General features: G+C 38.9%; 1 protein-coding gene across 1 annotated transcript in view; it reads left to right on the top strand.

Annotated features, from left to right (window-relative positions):
* Positions 1–22,090, top strand: part of Dnah8 (dynein axonemal heavy chain 8) — a 252,532-nt gene that overhangs the window by 58,098 nt on the left and 172,344 nt on the right. Inside the window, 10 exon segments of the mRNA XM_047558191.1 lie at positions 559–674; positions 2,504–2,610; positions 8,028–8,103; positions 8,944–9,139; positions 11,012–11,208; positions 11,764–11,806; positions 11,809–11,889; positions 14,139–14,374; positions 15,922–16,026; positions 20,747–20,860. Of these exon segments, the coding sequence (XP_047414147.1) occupies positions 559–674; positions 2,504–2,610; positions 8,028–8,103; positions 8,944–9,139; positions 11,012–11,208; positions 11,764–11,806; positions 11,809–11,889; positions 14,139–14,374; positions 15,922–16,026; positions 20,747–20,860 (1,271 nt within the window).

Below are 22,090 nucleotides of genomic sequence, written 5' to 3'. Positions count from 1 at the left end.
ACCTAGAACTTTTAGTGTTGCTCAGATTGCCCTGTGTAGATATTGCTAAATGTCCAAAGGATAGCTCTCAGCAGCAAAGAATTATCCAACCCAAAATATCAGTAGTGCTGAGGATGAGAAACTCTGAGCCTAAAATGAGAATGCACAATATGCTGTCTTTGCTCTTAGAATTTTTCACTTAGTTTAATTAGTTTTGATCACAAGTGTCAAAAAACCCTTGTTTATTAAGTTAGAAAATTCAACAGGTGAACAAATAATTAAGAAAGATGATATGTAAAACCCTCTTAAAACTTGTCTTAATTCTAGACATTAAGAATATGTTGAGAATTATATTTCTTAGTAAAATGATGGTTTTACTAAGATTCATGATTTAAACTGAATTCGAGGATGACTCCTATAGGAACAAATGCAAAAAAAAATATATAAATGTAAAAAGATGAAAAGTGAGTCTTGAACAGCTTTGAAAACATGAGCTTCCTAAGAAGGTTTTGCTACACAGAATAAACCTAATGCTAAAAATTTCACAGATTATGTGTTTATTTTGTCTTCTGTCCGTAGAACATCAGAAACACGTTGTTTTTGGAAGTGAGATGGAGGAGGGTGAAGGCAATGACTATGAGCCCAGCATGGTGAACGAGGGTGACGCTAATGACAAAGAGGACGAGTTTAAGAAGGTGTGTACTGGGAAACAGCCTCTTGCTCATTTCACAGAATCAGGACTCTTTGGATTGTACGTAGTGGCAAATGGGGCTTCTTCCAGGAAGTCCTGCATTCACCCTGTGCCTAATTTATCACCTATTCCAGAAAATATAGATTTCAGTTGTACATCGTAAGACCTGGTAAATCCTTAATGTTCTCCCCAATCTTATTAACTTTCGATGTGGTTTGTCTGTTACACTTTCTACAGGATCTTCCTCTATTGTGGTCTGGCCCTGTTTCCTTAGATAGTCAGTACGACTGCTAGTGCCCATTCATTTGACTCAGTGTGGAACTTGGTCCTCTTATTGGGTTTAATTGAGTTGTTTATATCACAAGTCCTGATAGTGATTCACTTGGGGCCTAAGCACTGCACTATGGGTGACCTGTGGCCTCTCCCCGCAGGAGAAACAGATGGGATGGGCAAAAGATCTCCCTGTGGTGAGAAGGTTGAGAAGGAGGCATGGGGTTTCTCTCCTGGTCACCTATCAACTCTGAACGTCACTCTCACACGCTCCTGAGTTCTCCTCCTCCTGTCAGTTTTCTTTTAATCCCTCATATCCTGTCAATGCCTGTGCCTTAGCTTGCTCATTTGTCACCTCTGACTGCACGGAAAAGCTTGATATTCTTTTTTGCTTGTTCCTGATAACTCTTCTGACCCAACTCAGCCTCACTCTCCCACGTAGCCCCAGAGGGGCAGAGTTCTACAGCAGTGAGGTGCAGTGTAGCCCGGCACCTCATTGTGTGAGCCAGATGAGGGCTGGGGGCTGCAGGCATAGCTCAGTGGTAGAGTGCTTGCTGAGCAAGCGTGAGGCCTTGGGCTCACCACCCCAAACCCTGCAAAAACAAAAGCAAAGCAAAGCAAAACAAAACCACACAACTGAGAGGCTGTATTTCTGCCTGCCAGGTTCAGTACTTGTCCTGCCCTCTGACCAGTCGCACGGCTACTTCTCCCAAGGGAGGGAAGGGTGTGGAGAGAGGGTCCAGGGTGGTCCCCAGGGGCTGGAAGGTCTTGTACATTACTCTTTACCCACCATGCTGAGCATTACCTGTGCCCACACCCCTCAGCATTGAGAAATATACAGCACTTCAAGTGCTTCGGTTTTGTTGGGTGAATTATTCAGTGTTGAGCAATGGGAATTATTTCAAATAAATCTGTTTTTGAATTTCATTCTTTGAGTCAGTCTTTCTGGTTTGCTAGGGTATTACTGCAAATACACTCTTCTTTTTTCTTTTCTTGCTCTTTTTCTTCTTCTCCTCCTTCCTCTATTTTTTTTTTTTTTTTTTTTTTGGCATTGGGTAGGAATGGAACCCAGGTCCTTACTCATGCTGTGCAAGTATCCTACCTCTGAGCTACAACCTCAGCCCTTTTTATTTTATTTTATTTTATATTTTTTATTTTTTTTGCGGTGCTGGGGATTTGAACCCAGGGCCTCGTGCTTGCAAGGCAAGCACTCTACCAACTGAGCTATATCCCCAGCCCAGCCCTTTTTATTTTGAGACAGAATCTCGCTTAGTTGCCCAGGCTAACCTCAAACTTGTGATCCTCCTGCCTCAGCCTCTGATTAGCTGAGATTTCAGGTGGGTGCCACCGCACCTAGCTGCAATCACACTTTTCATATAATGTTATTTGCCTAAAAAAACAGAGACAAGTAATTTAGTATTACATTTATTTATACAGTGTCATTGGAATTGGATAGTTCATTATTTCTCGCCTTTCACGTGTAACTTCTCATATGTGTCATTGTTTTGGGGATGTTAGAAGCTTATTTTTGGGTATGAAGTTTAATATGATTTCTTATTACAGGAGTGTAAAGAGGTCTTTGCTTTTTTCTCTCATCAATTATTGGACAGTCTTCAAAAAGCTACTCGGTTATCTTTGGACACAATGAAGAAAAGAATATTTGTTGCAAGGCAAGTTGAAAATATGCTCACTATGTCTGATAATACTACCTGTAATAATATGATTCTAATAATATTTTGATAGGTTATTAATTTAAAAAAAATACAAAATTTAAAATACAGCATCCATGAAAGGCTGTTTGAAAACATTCCCGTAATACTGCAAGCACTATAATCGAATAAACAACCATGTTCCTGTCACCCCGGCCAAGGTAGGGAAGACTGGCCGCCCCCGACTGGTCCTCTCCCTGCTCGCCTGAACTTGGTCCTGGTCATTGTCTAGGTTTCCCTTACAGCTCACCACTTGTTTCTATCCCCAATCAAGGCGACGTTTACTTTTGCTGTATTTGACCTGTGCTCGGTGTTGCCTTTCTGAGACTCGTCTGTGTTGCTGCAGTTCGTGTTCACTCCTGGGCAGTGTTTAGCTGTGCCACTGGCGGTGGTGTGGGCTGTTTCCGGCTTGGGCTGTCATGGTTGAAACACCTCTGAGCACTCTTCTATGGGTCTCTTGCTGCACCTGCTAAGAGCAGATCCTCTGGGTTCTCGGGTGCAGGCACGGTTCATTTCACCAGGCAACACATAGCATGAGAGGGTCTGTGGCTCCTCATCCTTGAAAACAGTATTTTTCATTTTAGGATTTCTTACTAACACAGAGGAGTGTGAAATGACATTTCATTGGGATTTAAATTCTCATGTTCTGATGATGAGATTGAATATATTTTCATGTGTTTATGGACCATTTGTCTTTTCCTTTTAATTTGTGGGGTTTTTGGCCTGCTTTTTTGGGGGAATGGATTAAGTAATAACTATTTGCAATATATTACTTTAGCAAATACCTTCTCTCAATTGTGCCTTACCTTTTCATTTTCTTTATTAATTTTCATTTTTCTTTTGCTGAGTTTTAAAAATATTCAAATTTAGCAATCTTCTGTTTAAAATATTCAAAATTATCAATCTTTTTCTAGGTGATTTGGGATTTTTATGTCTTTTAAAATAAATTCTCTCCAGGTGTGGTGACAGACACTTGTAATCCCAGCAACTCAGGAAGTTGAGTCAAGAGGATCTCAAATTTGAGGCCAGCCTTAGCAATTTAGTGAAACCCTGTCTCAAAATAAAAAATAAAAAGGGTTGGGGATGGAGCTCAGTGGTAAAGCCTCCCTGGGTTCAGTTCCCAGTCCTGAAAGCAAATCAAATCAAACAAAACAACAACAAAAAAACAACTCTCTTTATAATGTCTCCTATAAGTTTTATAGTTCTGTCTTTTACATTTAGAGATTTAATCCATCTGGTTTGATGTTCATGCTTAGTATAAGGTGTAGACCAATATGATTTTTTTTCATATAATTAATTAACTACCAAGCAAATTTGAAAAATCAACTTTATTGGGGGTTCGAATGGGGGGAGGGGATACATTTCCATTGCATCGAATTCCTAGATCAATTTGGAGAGAATTAGCATCCTTACAAATAGTGCATCTTCCATTCAGAATTTTGTAGTACCTCTACATTTATATAAACCTTCTTTAATACCTCTCAGTGAAGTTTTATAATTCTCTGGGTAAAGTCTTGCACTTTTTTGTTAGTTTTATTCCTAGGCTATATTAAATATATTCAACTGCTGGTTTTTAATTTACTTTCATTGTTAAAATTTCCTAGTGTGATTATGGACTTGTAAAATCTCTCTTCTGCTTTGGTCATTCTTGTTTCATGTGTTTTAAGGATATGCTCTTAGCTGCATTCAAGGTCATAGTAGGTATGTCTGCTTTAGAAGACTTCTTCTCGTGTTTATTAGGCAGACCTCTCTATATTAGTCCTGACTCCTCCTGTTCTTTTTACTGTCATTAATGTTGCTTTCCTAGTTTTGGGGGTACATCTCTTTCAATGCCTTCACTTAAGACTTTCAGTTGTGTCTCTCAAAAGCATCATATGCCTGATTATTTTCATTTAATCTAATGACATCTTCTTATTCATGAATTTTGTTTACATTTATTGTGATTGTAAAATATGGTTGGCATTTTATTTTGTGTTTTCTTCTCACTCTTTGTCTTTTATCTTTAAATTTAGAATCACAGCCCTTTCTGTAGTTTTGCAATTTCCTCGAGTTATTTCTGACTACAAGGGCTGTGCAGGATTTACTTACTGTACTGTGCCTCTATTACTACTGTGGATTGATGTTTTAGTTTTGTCTTTTTTTTTTTTTTTTTTGAACACTCAAAAATAATTTATTTTCTGGCATATTTAATAGAATCCCCAGATTCTTGGTGTATGCTTTGTGTACCATCCATTCTTTAGTGAGGATTTGTGAGGGGTGGGTTCTTTTATTCTTCTTTGTACATCTGAAGGTGCCTTTGTTTTTAGTTATTTTCTCAGTGCTTTGAAAGTATTTCTTCATTTTTCTCTGACCCAGGTTGGCTGCTGTTTGCAGTACCCCTAACCAAAGATTGTTTTTTGTCCTTGATGTGTCTGCTATTTTCTGACCCTGTGTGGATTTGTCTTTATTAAGTTCTGCTTTGTTCTCAGAGTGCATTTCCTATCTGAGGGCTCATGGTTTTCCTTAATTCTGGAAAAATCTCATAAATTTCCTCTTTAGTTATCACTGCTAGGACATTCCTTCATTGACTTCTTCTGGAGTACTGATTAGTTGAATATTGAACCGAGTGACCGTATAATTTATTGTTCCAATTAGGACACTTTTGTGAATAAAGGGCACCATCCAGATGAGGTGCCAGGTCAGAGTCAACCAGGGACTCTCCTGGGTCCACTGGACAAGTTGTCATCTTGTCCAGTGCTGGGGCCTCTCCGTCTGCCCTCCTTGTCTGCTCACTATCTGTCATTCATACACACATTCATACATGCATACACACATGCGTACATATATGCACACATACATGCATCCATGCATACGTACATGCATACTGTTTTTGCCTTTGCGAACTACATTATAGGCAAGGATCTCTGTTTCTATTCTGGAGATTATGCTGTCTATTGCATTTTACATATTTAGATAAGTACTTTCCCCCTTATCCTCCAAATATTGTATCATTTTTTTCCTTGTTTAGCAATTTCTCTATTTTTAAAATTTTTCTTTGGGAGACAGCTTTTATTTATCTCTTTGAACATTCTCAATGTACTTATTTTAGAATTTTCATACTACTATACATTGAGTTTTATCTGGAGTGAGTTTCTGTTTTCAATTTTTAGTTTCACTCTTTTTTTTCCTTTGTGGTACTGATGATTGAATCCAGGGGCACTCCACTACTGAGCTATATCCCCAGTATTTTTTATTTTTAAATTAAATTATTTTTGGCAGTGCCAGGGATTGGACCCAGAGCCTCATACATGTCAGGCAAGATATTCCACCACTGAGTCACACCCTAGCTATTTTAAAATTTTTTACAGGGTCTTCTCACTAAGTTGCCCAGGTTGGCCTTGAATTTGAGATCCTCCTACCTCAGCCTCCTGAGTTGCTGGGAATACAAGTGTGCGCCACCAGGTACAAAGAGGCCCTTTTGAAGAATAAACTCGCTATGACACATTGATTTACAAGTTCTACAGCTCTTCAGTAATTTTTGGAGCAGCATACATGGGGATGAAACTCAAAGTCCTTACTTGTCTAAATGTCTTTTTCTTACCCCCAGACACAAATGCTTGTGTGGACTTCCTGGATCATAATCCCTTTTTCTCATATTCACAAACACTTCTTTTGTTCCCATTTTCAGAGTTCAATTCTGCTGCTAATCCGATTTTCCTTTCCTTTCTAAATAGCAATTTGTGGTGGTTTTGATGCTTATAGAATTTCTCTTTTATTCTTGAATTCACAAATTACATTTCGTGTGTGTGTGTGTGTGTGTGTGTGTGTGTGTGTGTATATTGTGTTTAGATATGGGTCTCCCTGTGTGCCATTAATTCTTTGGGCACACATTATTTTTCCAAAATGAAAAATAAATTTATTCTTCAAATTAAAGAAGTACTTGCTTTAATTTACCATAGCTGTGTAGGATTCACACCCTGGATCTAGGTAGTGAAGTATTTCTGAGCTGAGTGACACTGTAAATTCCTTCACCTCACCCTGCCTTGGTTCTCTCATCTACATAATAGAAGTAATTTTCTCAGAATCTGCTTCACAGAGTGAATTTGAGATGAAATGGGTTAATTCATGGAAAGTGCCTGGCATAGGTTATAAGCACTCAGAAGATGTTACTTACCATGATCTGACCTTTTCTCCAAGTAATTTCTGTCTCTTTGTAGTTTGCATCTGAAATTTTGGAGACTTCCTTGAGCCAACCCTCTGGTTTGCCAAATAAATTACTGAGTGATCTAGGAGCTATTCACTGCCTCTTTTAGTCTGGCTGCTTGTTTCTATTTAGGGAACTCTTTCTAATCCTCAGAGTGTACCCTTTGTATTCCAGTATCTCCTTGTTTTATTGCTGCACCTTAAATTTCACAGGGACACCATGAGTTAGAGGCCATTTGCTTGCTTCCTTGCTTTTAGTTCAAAATGTTCCTTTTAGGAATATGTTAATCTGGGAGAACCATTGATGTTGGCCTAGGCTCTCAAAGTGAGGTCTCTGCTTTTGAGCTCAGTGTCAGTGTTTCTTTTCACACCTCCCTGGCAAGTGTGTACTTACCCTGGAAGTGTTTTTCAGTAATGACAGTATTTCTTGCATTCCCAGAGAAAAAGAGAATAGAAAATTTGCTTTTCAAATATTTTTGCCTGGGATGGGGATGGTGGTCAAGGCAGAGGGAGAGACCCAAACTAATCTGCAGCTCTGGGTGTGTCCTTCATTACTAGTCATGTGTCTGTATGTCTGGGCATGATTCTTATTTATTTATTTATAATTTTTGGTACTAGGGATTGAACCTAGGGTATTTTACCTCTGAGTCCCATCCCTAGCCCTTACTTATTTTGAGACAGGATCTTACTAAGTTGATGAGGGCCTTGCTAAGTTGCTAACTCTGGCCTTGAACTTGTGATCCTCCTGTCTTAGCCTCCTGAGTCTCTGGATAGTAATACTGTTTTAATAAAAAGCACTTTTTATTCAACCAGAAACCTCCTGTTCAGTCTTTCAGAAATGTGTACTTAACCACGCCTGTGAAGGTACGTGCTTCTTGTTTCTGATCTCATCCTGCAGCATCGCAGGGCAGAGAACAAAGAATGCCTTGAGTGAATATTATTAAATGGTTACTGCAAGAGAAACGTTCAAATACTAGAAAATGTCTGTGAGATTAACATTTTACTTCTAAGACTGTTAAATCATTGTGTTTTCTTAGCTCTCTGCAATTTATGGCTCTATTATAGGTAACATTCTCTTGGTGTAATTTAGTGTTTTGAAAACGGGCCTTTTTTCTAGTATGTAAGCTTGAAGCATAATGAGCTATTTGTGAAATTTGAGGCAAAAGTTCATCAGCTTAATGTCCCTCTTATTGCAGCCCTTATGGACGAAAACGGTCAGAAGATATCATTTCCTTTATTAAAACCGAAGTACATCTTGCAATCCCTAACGTGGTAAGTATTAAATACAATGATATTTTGGCACTGTATTTAGGAAGTATAGTATTAGAACTGAACTTTCACTTAGAGGACCATCTTTCCTATTCATATTTTTACTTTCTCTTATTCTTTAACAAAATTAAAAAGTTATCATTTATATCTATATTAAAAATTACATCTGCATAGCTCATGGTGCTTCGAAGGCTGGTGTAGCAGTTAAGCTTTTGTTCTGCCATCCATTGTCAGATGTCCTACAAATTGCTTGACATTTTCTTACTTTAGACACTAAATCACTTTAATAAAATCATCATGGAAGTCCTCAACCCTACCCCACACCCACCACTGTGAAGCAACCCACTGATGGCAGAATAGAAAGGAAAAACCCGTGTCCTGAGTACCATGAATCCCCTGAGACTTCCCATGGCTTCTCTCTACAAATGCCCCAGTGACCAAGATGCCAGGCAGGAACAACCTGTGAACCACTGAACTCCACATTTACATGGCCCAGTGTCCTGAAGGATAGCTTATCTGACACAGTCCAAAGGACTGAGGTCACAATCTAGCTACTTCGGTCATTTTGTTCCATAGACATCCAATGTAGTTGGCATTTTTCTGCGGCATCTGTTCATGCTCACAGGGAAAGGGTGATGAGGACTTTCTGTGACCTTTTGGCTGGCAGGAATGGGTGGAATGGGAAAACTGCAGAGTGGAGAAAGTCTGCAGCCCACCCTCAAAGCGGCCTCCTGTAGGGCCAGCCAAAGCTTTACCGGCTCCATGGGGAACCAGGGTAGTGAGACTTGGTGGGACAGGTGGTCTGTGCTGGCAGTATTGTATCCTGGCTACTTCTTTCCACAGGTAATGGTTCCCAGTCTGGATGACATTCAGCAAGCCATTAACCGAATGATCCAGTTAACCTTGGAGGTCAGCAGAGGGGTGGCTCACTGGGGTCAGCAGCAGGTCCGCCACATCAAGTCTGCTATTTCCAGCCCCACTCGGACCACTACTGACCTGACCCACCCAAGCACAGGAAAGTCTCTGAAGCGGGAAGAAAGTAAGTTAAATCTCACAGAACAGAATCTTAGGATTGTAGCTCTTAGCACATGGCCTTTCTGATTTTTCTGGGGTTTGACAGTGTACACTTTTTTTTTTTAAGTTATTTTAATATGCTTCTTGGTTAAATTTTTAAAAACTGTCCTTCTCCCATCTTTCACCTAAAATACAACATGTAGCTATTTCTTTCTAGTTTGGGGGCATGGATGATTAAGGATTTTTAATAACTGTTCTCCTACAGTAATCTGAAAAATTAGTTCATCTTAAAAGTTAAAAATTAAAGTAAACCTTAGCACTAATTTTACTTTTAGCATTACATTTGGGCTGCATTGTTAGTACTAGCCCCAAATTGCTAAGAAAACAAATGTCTAGAAAGGATAAAGATAACATGGTTTATCTCTGTAGTGAAATTCTTCTCAGCAATGAAAAGTCTTGAACATTCCAACATTAATTAATTAAAAAAAACAATGTCTTATGTTTTCTTTTGCCTTAATTCTGACTAAATTGAAGACAAATAAAAGAGCAAATGGGCTTACCAAGGACTGTGGTAAATCCAGCATACTGTTGAACTTCAACTCATTGTAGCCATGCAGAACTATGGGCCCCAGGCTTCAAAATTATACCACTTTAAAAAGAGAAGCTAGGGGCCTGGGGTTGTGGCTCAGTGGTAGAGTGCTTGCCTAACATGTGTGAGGCACTGGGTTCGATTCTCAGCACCACATCAAAATAAGTAAAGTAAAGAAAAATTAAAAAAAAAAAAGAGAGAGAAGCTGGGAATCTGGAATTGCATTTGAAATATCATTATTTTTAATTGTTAATGACTGTTTTTTAAAAAATAAATTGCTGCTAAGTGTGGTGGTGCTCGCTTGTAACCCAGCGGGTCAGGAAGTTGAGAGACGAGGATAGTGAGTTCAAAGCCAGCCTCAGCAACTTAGCAAGGCCCCAAGCAGCTCAGCGAGACCCTGTCTTGAAATAAGATATAAAAAAGGGCTGGGCATGTGGCTCAGTACACTCCCGGGTTCAATCTTCGGTACCAAAAATAAATAAATAAATGAAAAATAAAAGTTAATTTCTGTACCGGCCAAACTAAAGTATCTGTAAGGTCTCCTCTTGTTGGAGAATCTTTGAGAATTTTAGTCAAGCCAGTGACATAATCAAATTCATGTTTTGGTAGAGGATATTTATAGCAGAGGTTAATAGTTTTTGCATGATCTGTGTGTATCAGATGCTGTACTGACAACAGACGGGGCATGTCTCACTTAATCCTAATGATAAAATAATTGGTCCAAGGTCATTTGGGTAGTACATGTGGTCTTTCTCCTTCAACTACTATGCTCTTTTCTAGGATAGCAGTAGCAATTTTAATTCTTTGAAACTTTCCTTGAAGGACTTTTTAAACTTTTTGGGCTTTGATGCTTGGGATTGAGCCCAGGGGTGCTTATCCACCTAGATACATCTCCAGCCCTTTTATTTGGAGACAGGGCCTTGCTAAATTGCTTAAAACCTTGCTAAGTTGGCCAGTCTGGCCTTGAACTTATGATCCTCCTGCCTCAGCCTACTGAGACACTGGAATTATAGGTGTGTACCACTGCACCTGTCTAAATTTGGAGGGTTTAAATTAGTGTCTTCTAGTTCTCCCCATTGAATAACACGTTTTTTCCAGGTTAGAGAAATCTAGGCCTCAAAATATGACACAATAGATTAAGAAGTGAAGATAGCAAGACAATATCTCTCAATTTCTTGTCACAACTCTTATTTGGAGAGAGTGCCTTTAATAGATTTTTTTGAAGAAAAAACTCTAGAAGTACTAAAACTGATAATATTTAAAATTGAACAAAGAAGTTATCTAGAGTGTAAAAACCTCTACTTTCAGAATCTTTTGAAGAGATTATTCCTGCGAGGAAGCTGAAGAATTTTTACCCAGGGGTGGCGGAGCACAAGGATATTTCCAAGCTGGTCCTCCTGCTTTCTTCCTCTGTGAATTCCTTAAGAAAGGCAGCCCAGGAGGCCCTGCAGGACTTTGAGAAATACAAAAGTCTCTGGACAGAGGACCGAGACGTGAAAGTGAAGGTAGATTTCTGCTACTTGGAGTGTATGTGTTCTGTTAGTCTCCTCTCTTGAGCCGGGATCATGAAGACATTAATGGCAATGACAGGAACTCATGATCAGAGGCCCAGAACCCATAAATGCCAAGCACCTGACTGGTTGTGGCTCTTTGTAATTCTCCCACTGACAGTCTGAGGCAATTAATAATAATGAGGCCCTGACAGATTTCATTGAATTCCCTTAAAAACTGAGTGCCCATTATGTGCCAGACACTGTCCAGAGGCCATGTATTGAAGTGTGTGTCACTTTTATTTAGACCTTGCTGACTGGGTCTAAATAGACTTATTCTGGAGACTTAAGGAAACTTTAGAACTCTGAATAACTGGTTATTCTCTGTGGAGGGTGAAATTCCTTCTCTCCCAGGACTGCCAGGATATCCTGTTCTTTCCTAGGCCATTGACCCCAGAACACATATAAGTATCAAGTGCATAAATAAGTGCAAGGTTTTAATTTACTGATTACAAGTATAAGATTGATACTGTTAAAAAAATAAAGAAAATTAACTGTTGCCTACTGCAGGAGTTTTTGGCTAACAACCCCTCTCTGACTGAAATCAGATCAGAATTCTACATTACGCTACTTTTGAACAGGAGATTGATGAGTTGAAGCCCATTATTGTTGTAGGTGCACTTGAATTGCATACAGGTAATTAAAAATATTTGTTATGTGTATTTGCATTTGTACATGAAATGCTATTTTATTGAGCAAGCAGCTATTAAGCTGCCTTAGTATCCTATTATAAGTGTTAAATAGTTCTGGACCATCTATATTCTTTACCAACACACACGTACACAGTTCATAGGCAGATTCCTCAGCTAGCTATTGGACAACTAAAACAGGAGACAAAAACCTCCTTTAGGTTACTGTGAGGAGAGTACTATGTACATGATAGGGGTCAAAACAGTTTGAGGTCCCCAGAGAAGTCCATTGTCCAATGGTGAGGAGACAACCATTTAGTATGTGAAATACAATGCCCAAGCTGACTTGATTGCTTACTATGGTAAACTGTGATGGTCAGGCACACTGTCCCCAGAGTGCTGACGGATGGTCTCATAGAGGGTGTCTGGACAGCATGTAGTTCAAGGATTATGGATCTAGGTTAAGCTCATCTATAGAAGGATGCTTACCTACTCAGGTGAGACCTTTTGGTTGGTTAGTTGGTGGGTTTACTGGTGTGTCCCTTCAGATGAGCTGGCATTGAGGAGGGAGTCACCCTGGGTGACTTGCAGACCTATCAGGGAACAGTTGGTCTAAGTTTGGGGTTTGAATTGATCATGGTGACTAATTGTTAACCATTGTTACAGGACAATGAATCTGTCTTTTAAAAAAATGTTTTTGTTGTCAATGGACCTTTATTTTATTTATTTATATGTGGTGCTGAGAATCAAACCCAGTGCCCCACACGTACCAGGCAAGCACTCCACCTCTGAGCTACAACCCCAGTTCCAATGAATCTGTCTTGAATGTGTAGGAAGATTTCATTCTCAGATGATATTTATTTTACACCAACTATCCGCCTTCTGTAGCTTTTCAGATCTGTCCTCAAATTGTCGGTGTTGACTGTGGCCTTGGGGTCTGACTCCTTGGGTTTACCTGACCACTTTAAATTCCATTTCCTCTGCTGGAGTTGGTGTTCACTTCATGAACTGCCTTCTGTGAGACATTAGCATAAACCCTGACCTACAGTGGGTGTTCAATAAATATTAAATGCCTTATCTACCAAGAAAGGATTTAATCTGGGGAAGACTCATACATACTTGTGGGAATTAATTAGCTGGAGATCAGGAGCTGTACATTAGGGGCAATAATCACAAGACCTCCTATAGAGATTTAGAAACTGTATATATAGCAAATTTTAAAAATTACTCTTTGTTTCCTCATAATGGTTAATGCTGTGCTCCTTAATATGAAAAACAATTTAGCACAGTCCTATCAGGGATCAGGGTGCTTATTTTGGACAGGGGAAATTAAACCGTAGAAAGGTGACACCTGCCATAAAGAAAGGGAAAAAGTGGGCTGAATTCCTGGGCCTGAGGAATTAAGAAAAGAGGCCCTTTTCTGGTGCCATGCGGTAGGATCTCACCCCTCAAGTGCTCGAAGTTGGGAGGGAGGGGCCATGTTGCAGACTCAGCAGAGGCTGGGAGTGAAGGGGCCCTGACAGAGGAGAGAGGAATGGGTGAGGATTCATAAGAAGCCTCCAGCTGTTTTGTTTTCAGGCAGCAGAGCCCCATCTGAACTATGTTAAGGAAAAAAGAGTGTTTCCTGGAATCAAGACATAGCTAGACCTTCAGAACAGACCAGGACCATGACCAGGGGAGGTAGAAGAAGCTGAGGAGTGTCTCTCTGCCTCTCAGTTTCTTCTTCCCTCTAACTTTTTTCTGTTTCCCAGATCCTAATTCTCTTTCCAAATTCTCAAGAATGGACTCTGATTGGTTCATCATAGGTCAGGATTGACCTAGGACAATGACCAAGGTGCAGGGTATACAAATATTCTGCCGTGGTGTAGGAGGCAGGGAACAGAATAACCGAAAATTGGTCCATGGCTTGGCAGGCTGGACAGCAGATTTCAGGCCACTGAGAGGGGTTCCCTAGAGGAGAATGGGGAATGACTGAGGACTGCTACTGGGGTGGCCAGAGACAGTGATTTGGGAATTCTCTCCCACATGTGTCTTTCCCATGCACAGCTGAGCATCCTCCATGGGGACAGGAATTAAGTCTTCACAATCTAGCAATCTTCCAGCACGCCTGATTTGGACTAGCCACGTTTCAGGTGCCCCGCATGTGATTGGTGACCACTGAGTTGGACAGTACAGTACAGCTGCTCAGATCACACACACAGTGAATTGTTTCAGAATGCCAATTATATTCTATTGTCATCTTTTGCTTTTCATCAGAGCCAATGAAATTAGCTTTATCAATTGAGGCGAAGGCATGGAAGATGTTACTTTGTCGATATTTGAATGAAGAATACAAAAAGAAAATGTCAGACATGATAGCATTTATCAATGAATACTTGAAAAAGTTATCTAGACCTATTCGTGATTTAGATGATGTCAGATTTGCAATGGAAGCCTTGTCTTGTATCCGTGATAATGAAATCCAAATGGACATGACTTTGGGACCAATTGAAGTAAGAAGCTATTGTATTTTCTTGTTTTGAAATGTTTCTTTTTTTTTTTTTTTCAAATAGGAACATTCTATAAAGGAGATAATGTTAAAATGTCTTTATCTATGAAGTTGATGTTGATGCCTTTAGGAGAGTTTTGACAATTATTAACAACAAATTGTATTTAAAGGAATGTTATTGTATTAACAATGCTGTTCTGTGCTGGACAGTTTTCAACAATACTCCACTACCATTTCATGCAAAGGAATAGTTGTACCCTCTCATGTAATCCCATATGTTAGGCAAGTTCTCCAATATCTTTGACTTTCTTTAAAAACCAGTTATAGGTCTCACTCATGACAGTGGCATGCCACAGGCAGTTTAATGGAAACAGCCCATCTAGGCTCAATAGTAAATGGAATTTAGATCAAGAAAGGATGATTTTGTAAAATGTACTGTATTAGAGTGCTGTTGCTGCTCTAATAAATCACCAAGTATAAATTCTAAATGGTGTAAAACAACACAACTCTGACTCCCAATTCTCCTGCCTCCTTCTTTCCCTTATATAGACCTTTGTGATTATGTGGGCCACCTGGTTAATTTAGGATACTGTCCCCATTGATAGCTCCTTAATTACAATTGAAAAGTGCTTTTGCCTCTTTTTGGTAATATATTCACCAGTTTTGGCAATTGGTATGTGGACAGCCTTGGGGATGCTATTATTTTGTCTATCACAAGTATTTTATGACTAATATTAGTAATAATATTTAGGATACTTAAAATTTCTGACTCAAGATGATAATAAAAATCAGACTCAACTTGTTTTAACACTGTTTTCTACTTTCTTTGGAGACATTGTGTTCCTTCCCTTATTCCCAAGAATTGGGGAATTGGCATTCTCACTGCCTCCTCCTGGTGCCCAGTGCTTATCACTATTTTTTGCTTTCTTGAACCCACTTGGAGTTTATGCTCTTTGGTACCTAATGTACTTCATACTTCTACTACTTTTAATAATCTTAGTGTGTGGGGATTTTGGATGCTGACCACCTATTCCTTAAGATTGAATACATTGTCATGTATTTTTTCCTAACTAACTACACAAGTTTTATCCTTTGGTTGGCATTCTTTTGGTAAGGGCAATTGCCTGTCCATTCCTTGAATTGCTCAAATTTCTTTTCTTTGGACTATGTCCCACATCATCATTATTCCTTATGTAGCCAATTCCTGTAGAGTATGAGGAATTCCTTGTGTGGCACTGGGACAAGGTCAAGGGGAGAGACAGAAACTAAGTCTAGGGTATGTAATGGGATAATGTCTCCCAGTGTGATCTGCCTGTTTTCACCAGAATCACATAGGTGCATAATGAATGCAGCTCGAAGAGCCTGTGATCTGGAGTCATTATGTGGTGGTTGGTGAGAATTAAAACATGCTTTCTCTACATCTTTAATCTTGAAAACCACTCTTGTAGAATTTCTGTCTCCTAAGATGTAGAGTGTGTTTCTAGAAGGCATCTGGATTGTTTGGCAATTGCTTCCCCTTGTGGTGTTTCTGAACTCACCTCTACTCTGCAGGAAGCCTACGGTATTTTAAACAGATTTGAAGTTGAAGTAACCAAAGAAGAGTCAGAAGCTGTTGATACCTTGAGGTATTCTTTCAACAAATTGCAGAGCAAAGCTGTAAGTATAAATTTAATACTTGTTTTTTATGAAGTCACTATTTTAAAAATATTTCATATTTTAAAAAACATAATTGTTTATTTTACTTTTATTTTATTTCTTTTTGGTACTGAGGATGGAGTGCAGGGGTGTTTAATCACTGAACCACATCCCCAGTCCTTTTTTATTTTTTATTTTGAGACAAGTCTGGAGTTGCTTAGGGCCTTGCTAAGTTGCTGAGGCTGGCTTTGAACTCATAATCCTTCTGCCTCAAACTTCCAAGCTGCTGGGATTACAAGCATGCACCACTGTGCCCAGCTATATAATTGTTTTAAATTAACAGTTTCATTGAGATATAATTCAATGCCACACATAGAGTTTACTATTAGGATATATACAATTCAGTGGTTTTCCTTTATTCACAAAACTTTATAACCATCATCATTATCTAATTTTAGAAGATTTTCATCACCCCAGACAAACCCTGTACCCATTCTCCCTCTTACCCCAGCCCTGGCAACTACTAATCCACTTTCTGTTCCTATGGATTTACCTTTTCTGGTTCTGGACATTTAATACGGATGAAATCATATAATCCGTGGTCTTTGTGGCTGACTTTTCACTTACAGAACTTCATTCTCTCTCTCTCTCTCCCTCTTCTTTCCTTCCTTCCTTCCTCCTTTCCTTTTTTTTAGCTGCAGTACTGTGGATCAACACATGGCCTCGCATATGCTAGGCAAGTGTTCTGCCCCTGAGATTTATCTCCAGTGCTCCAATACTTCATTTCTTAGTGGCTAATGATATTAAGCATCTTTTCACTAGGCCCTTTTATTGGCCATTTGTTATATCTTCTTTGGAAAAAATGTGAATTTAAGTCTTTTACTTGTTTTTAAAATTGGGTTGCATTTTTAATTAATTAATCATTCATTCATTCATTTTTGGTCCTGGCCATTGAACTCAGGGCCTCACACATGCTAGTAGGCAAGCCCTCTACCACTGAACTATATTTTTTTGAGACAAGGTCTTGCCAAGTTGCCCAGGCTGGCCTCAAACTTGGCAATCTCCTGCCTCAAGTCTTCTGAGAAGCTGGGATTACAGATGTGCACCCCTGCACCCAGCTTGTAATCTTATTGAGTTGTAAGAGTTCTTTATACACTTTGAATACAAGTCCCTTATCAGATATATACTTTGCAAATATTTTCTCTCATTCATTGGGTTATTTAATTTATTGGTGATGTCTTTGAAGCACATACATTTTAATATTGGTAAGTCCAGTTTATCCATGGTTGCTGTTGCTTATGTTTTGGTATTGTGTATAGAAAACCAAGGACCAAGTAGGACTGCAAAACTTTAGTCCTATTTTATTATAATAATTTCATAATTTTAGATTTTCCATTTATGTCTCTGACTCATTCTGATTTAATTTTTGTATATGGTGTAAGTTGGCAGTCCAGCAAAAACATTGTATATCCAGTTGTCTCAGCTTTGCTACTTAAAATTTTTCTCTCACCAATGAGTTGTCTTGATATTCTTGTGGGAAATCAATTTCCCTTTACTGGAAGGGCTTATTGCAGACTCTTAGTTTTATTTATTGCTCTATATGTCTATCCTTACATCAGAGCAATACAATCTTGTTTACTGTAGCTTTGTGCTAAGCTTTTTTAAAAATTGTATAAAATACATAGAACATAAAATTTACCATCTTACACTTTATCATCTCTATTTTCCCCTTCCCTACCTTCCCCTGACAACCATGATTCTACTTTCTATCTTTATTAATTTTATTACCCTCTGTTACGGTTTGGATGTGAGGTGTCCCCCAAAGCTCACATGTGAGACAGTGCAAGAAGGTTCGGAAGGAGAAATGATTGGGTTGTGAGAGTCTTAACCCAATCAGTGGATTAATCCCCTGATAGGGATTAACTGAGTGGTACCTGAAGTGGTAGGTGTGGCTGAAGAGGTGGATCATGGGGCATGGCCTTGGATGTATGTTTATATCTGGTGAGTGGAGTCTCTCTGCTCCTGGTCACCATGTGAGCTGCCTCCCTCTGCCACGCTTTTCCGCCATGGATGTTCAGCCTCACCTGAGGTCCCGAGGAATGGAGCCAGCCTTCTGTGGACTAAAACCTCTGAAACTGTGAGTCCTCAAATAAACCTTCCTCCCCTAAAGTTGTTCTGGTCAGATCCTTTAGTCACAGCAGTGAAATAGCTGACTAAAACACCCTTGCTACCTCATAAAACTAAAATTATAATATTCGTCTTTTTGTGACAGGCGCTTTTCACTTGGCACCATGTCCTCAACATTTGTCTATGTTGCAGCAGGTTCAGAATGTCTTCCCTTTTAAGGCTGAATATTCCATCACATGCATATATCACATTTTATTCATCCATTAATGGATACTCAACTTGCTTGTTCCTTTGGCTATTGTGATTAACACTGCTGTGAACAAATATGTATGTTTTTGGGACCCTGCTTTCAGTTCTTTTGGCTTATATCCCCAGAAGTGGAATTGCTGGATCATATAGTAATTCTATTTTTAATTTTCGAGGCGATGTCGTAGTGTTTTCCATAGTGTTTCACCACTTCACGTTGCCACTGACAGTGGTTTCAATTTCTCCACTTTCTTACCAATGCTTGTTATTTCCTATTTCCTTGGCAGTAGCCATCCTAATGGGTGAGGTGTATCACATTGTGGTTTTGATTTGCATTTCCCTAATGATTAGTGATAGTGAACATTTTTTCATATGCTTGTTGGCCATATATATATATATTTGGGGAAATGACTTTTCAAATCTTGTGCCCATTTTAAAATCATGAGGCTTGTGTTTTTGTTGTTGAGTTGTGGGAGCTCTTTATATATTCTGGATATTAACCCCCTAAGAGAGATGGTTTGTAAATATTTCTTCCATTTCCTGTTTTGCCTGTTCACTTTGTTGCTTGTGCCTTTATATTTCTTTTAATTTCTACAAGACTGATAATGATGTCCCCCTTTTCATTCCTACTGTTAGTAATATGAGTCTCTTTTCCCTTATTCTTGATTAGTCTTGGTAAACATTTGACAGTTTATTGATCTTTTCCAAAAAGAACCTTTGGTTTACTGATTTCTCTCTTTTTAAAATGTTCTCTATACCCTTTATCTGTTCTTTAGTTTTTATTGTTTCCTTCCTTCTCCTTGCTTTGGGTTAGTTTGTTCATTGTCTAGTTTGTTAAGGTGGATGTCTAGGTTTCCTGATTTGAGAATACTGTGTTTTCTTTTAATGTAGACATTTACAATTATAAATTTCTGAGCATTCTGAGGTTGGTAAAAATTTACACACCACTAGTTAAATATTGAAAGTGAATTCTGCATTCTTTAATTATGCTGAAAATTTTCATTGAATATCAAATAAATTGGATGTTGGTTTAAAATTTCTCATTTATGCAAAGTTTTGTCACTGATATTGAAGCAAGACACAGTAGCAAGGACACGAACTGAAATTGGGGTCATACTGATTGCAGCTGTGCCACCAACCAGATGAATGATCTAATGCAAGTTAATGACCTTTGTTACTCAATTTCTTCATGTGGTCATTTAGAATATTAATAATTTTTTATATGCAGTTGTGAGACTCACTTGAAGTAATGCATATAAAATGCTCATGTTTATTAAATACATATTTGGTATTGACTAATTGCTTTGAAAAATGCTTGCTAGTTTATTGGGGAAGTGAGCCACAGAAAGGAAACAGAGAACTCCCCACTGAGATTTAGGGAAAACCAGTCTTCTGTTGTGATACACTTGGATTTATTCTTCCATCTTTTTGACTGTTAGTGTTAAAGCCCCTGGCCTATCCTTTAGGAGAGATACACTGTTCTGTACTACAATCACCATTAAACTTAAAGTATTATATGTTCAACTTATACATAGATGGTGTATTTGAGGGTGATTAAGAACAGGGACCTAGGAGCTGCACTACTGGTTTTGAATCTTGACCTTACCTCTTATTGTGCTGGGATTTTGGGAGCGGTTACTTAGCTTTTCTGTGCCACACTTTTCTCACCTGTAAAATGGTTATATATTAGCATGATAGAATTCACTGCATAGGATTGTTTCAAGGATTGAATGAGTTAATATGGAGGATACTTGTAATTTTTTTTTTTTTTTTTTGCGGTACTGGGGATCGAACTCAGGGCCTTAGCTTGCGAGGCGAGCACTCTACCAGCTGAGCTGTCTCCCCAGCCCTGTAATGTTTTTTATACCTACAGTATATCACTTTCTTTTGGGAATTGCTCCAAGCTCTGTAGCCTTGTGAACCTAGTAGAGATGCTAATCCTAGCTGTTGGCATGGCCCAGAGAGAGCATGTCACCCAGACTGGGTTTGTCATAGTAACTCTTTTCCTGGCCACAGTGATGACCTGAGCTAGGTCAACCAGAGAGCTTTTTCCAGTTACCAATTTCAGAGAAAATGACTTAGCCTCTCGGATCACAAATTAGAATGATTCGAATCTCCTGTAGGCACATATGGGTTGTTGATGTATTCCTACAGGACACCTGTGAGAAAACACTTGCTGGAATAGAATTACAGTTTTCCTTTTTTTTTTTAACTTTGACTTTATTTATTTTATGTGGTGCTGAGCATTGAATCCAGTGCCTTGCACATGCTAGGTGAGCTCTCTACTGCTGATGTACAACCCAGCCCCTCAGTTTTCCTTTTTAATATGTGACTTTTCACTCTTGTCGAATATTCCTTTTCATTCCAGGTTTCTGTGCAAGACGAACTAGTTCAAGTGCAGCCAAACTTTAAAAGTAATCTACTCGAGGCTGTGGAGGTTTTTCGTGAGGATGTAACAAACTTCGCAGAATCATATGAGCGGGTAATTTAAAACTGAGCTGTGCTGGGTGTTAAGACGTTGGGTGATATGTTTAATCTGAAGTGACCCTGACGAATCCTGAGAAATAGATGCTTTGTGTGTAAGCAGCCTTATTTGCATATTTACAGCTGTCTGGAAAAGGGATGGGTGGCTACTCCTTTAGGCATGTTTTCTGGAGAAAGCAAGCAGATGTGCCAGTTAAAAGGAGCTAACCACACTAGAGATGGTGGAAGGAACAAAGGGCCTGGTTTGCTCTTTGTCTGGGCCAGAATTCTCAGATTTCCTGGTAGATCTAACACCAGGGTGGGGAGGCTGTCAGAGACTATCAGGGCTTAGGGCTTAGGGCCCTATGGCACCTCACTTTTCCTTGTCACGAACTCTTAGAAAACCAGAAAGGTCACTGAAAATGAGTAATCAATGTCATTCCCTCAGACTGCTCAACCTCATATTCTGAATGATAATGTGGACTTCCTTGAACTCAACTTTTGAGTTCAACTTCAAGGAAGTCCACTAAATTATTCTATTTCTAGTGGTCACAAATGAATCTGAATGCAAAAAATGATTTAAACCCTTGGTGCTACTGACTAATGCTTTTGATAACACACAAGTCTTTTTAGAAGGACTAATCAACATTGATTTGCCCTGTCATTCTGTTGTTAAAAATATTAAAACAGAGTCCCTGTCTCAAGGATCCCCGAGCACACAAAAACCACTGTGCATCATAAATGACCTTAACCTTGGTTGATTTGCAAACACAAGGGAAACTTACTTAACCTGAGCTATTTCTTTATTAAAGAAAAGCAAACTTAAACTGAACCAATGAGAAGCAGTGAATTTATGATTATGTAAATAGAGAATTTCCAGTAGGTAGACTAAGGAAAGCAATCAATCATATAATTTCTTGGTATTACTTCCACATTCACCCCATAAAAGCCCCTCTCTTAATTGCAGTGGAACCCCTAGACCGCTTCTGGTTTGGAACTGTCCGATTTTGAAACAAATACTTTAAAATTTTATTGTGCCTCGGTTTACCCTTTAAACACTATTATGATCATTTATTATTTGGCATATCCATGATATTCCTGATTGTACAGACCACATTAATAGCCTCAATATTCTTCATTTTAATAGCCTCAATATTCTTCATTTTCCCGCAGGGACTCTTCCTTGTTATTTTAATCTGTCACTACATAGGTAGCTGTCCCATTCCTTTGCCTTTTGGGGAAGCTATTT

Source organism: Sciurus carolinensis, chromosome 7 (assembly GCF_902686445.1).
Source record: "Sciurus carolinensis chromosome 7, mSciCar1.2, whole genome shotgun sequence".
Lineage (NCBI taxonomy): Eukaryota > Metazoa > Chordata > Mammalia > Rodentia > Sciuridae > Sciurus > Sciurus carolinensis.
Note: the sequence above shows the minus strand (reverse complement) of the source record. Positions and strands in the feature narration are given on the sequence as shown.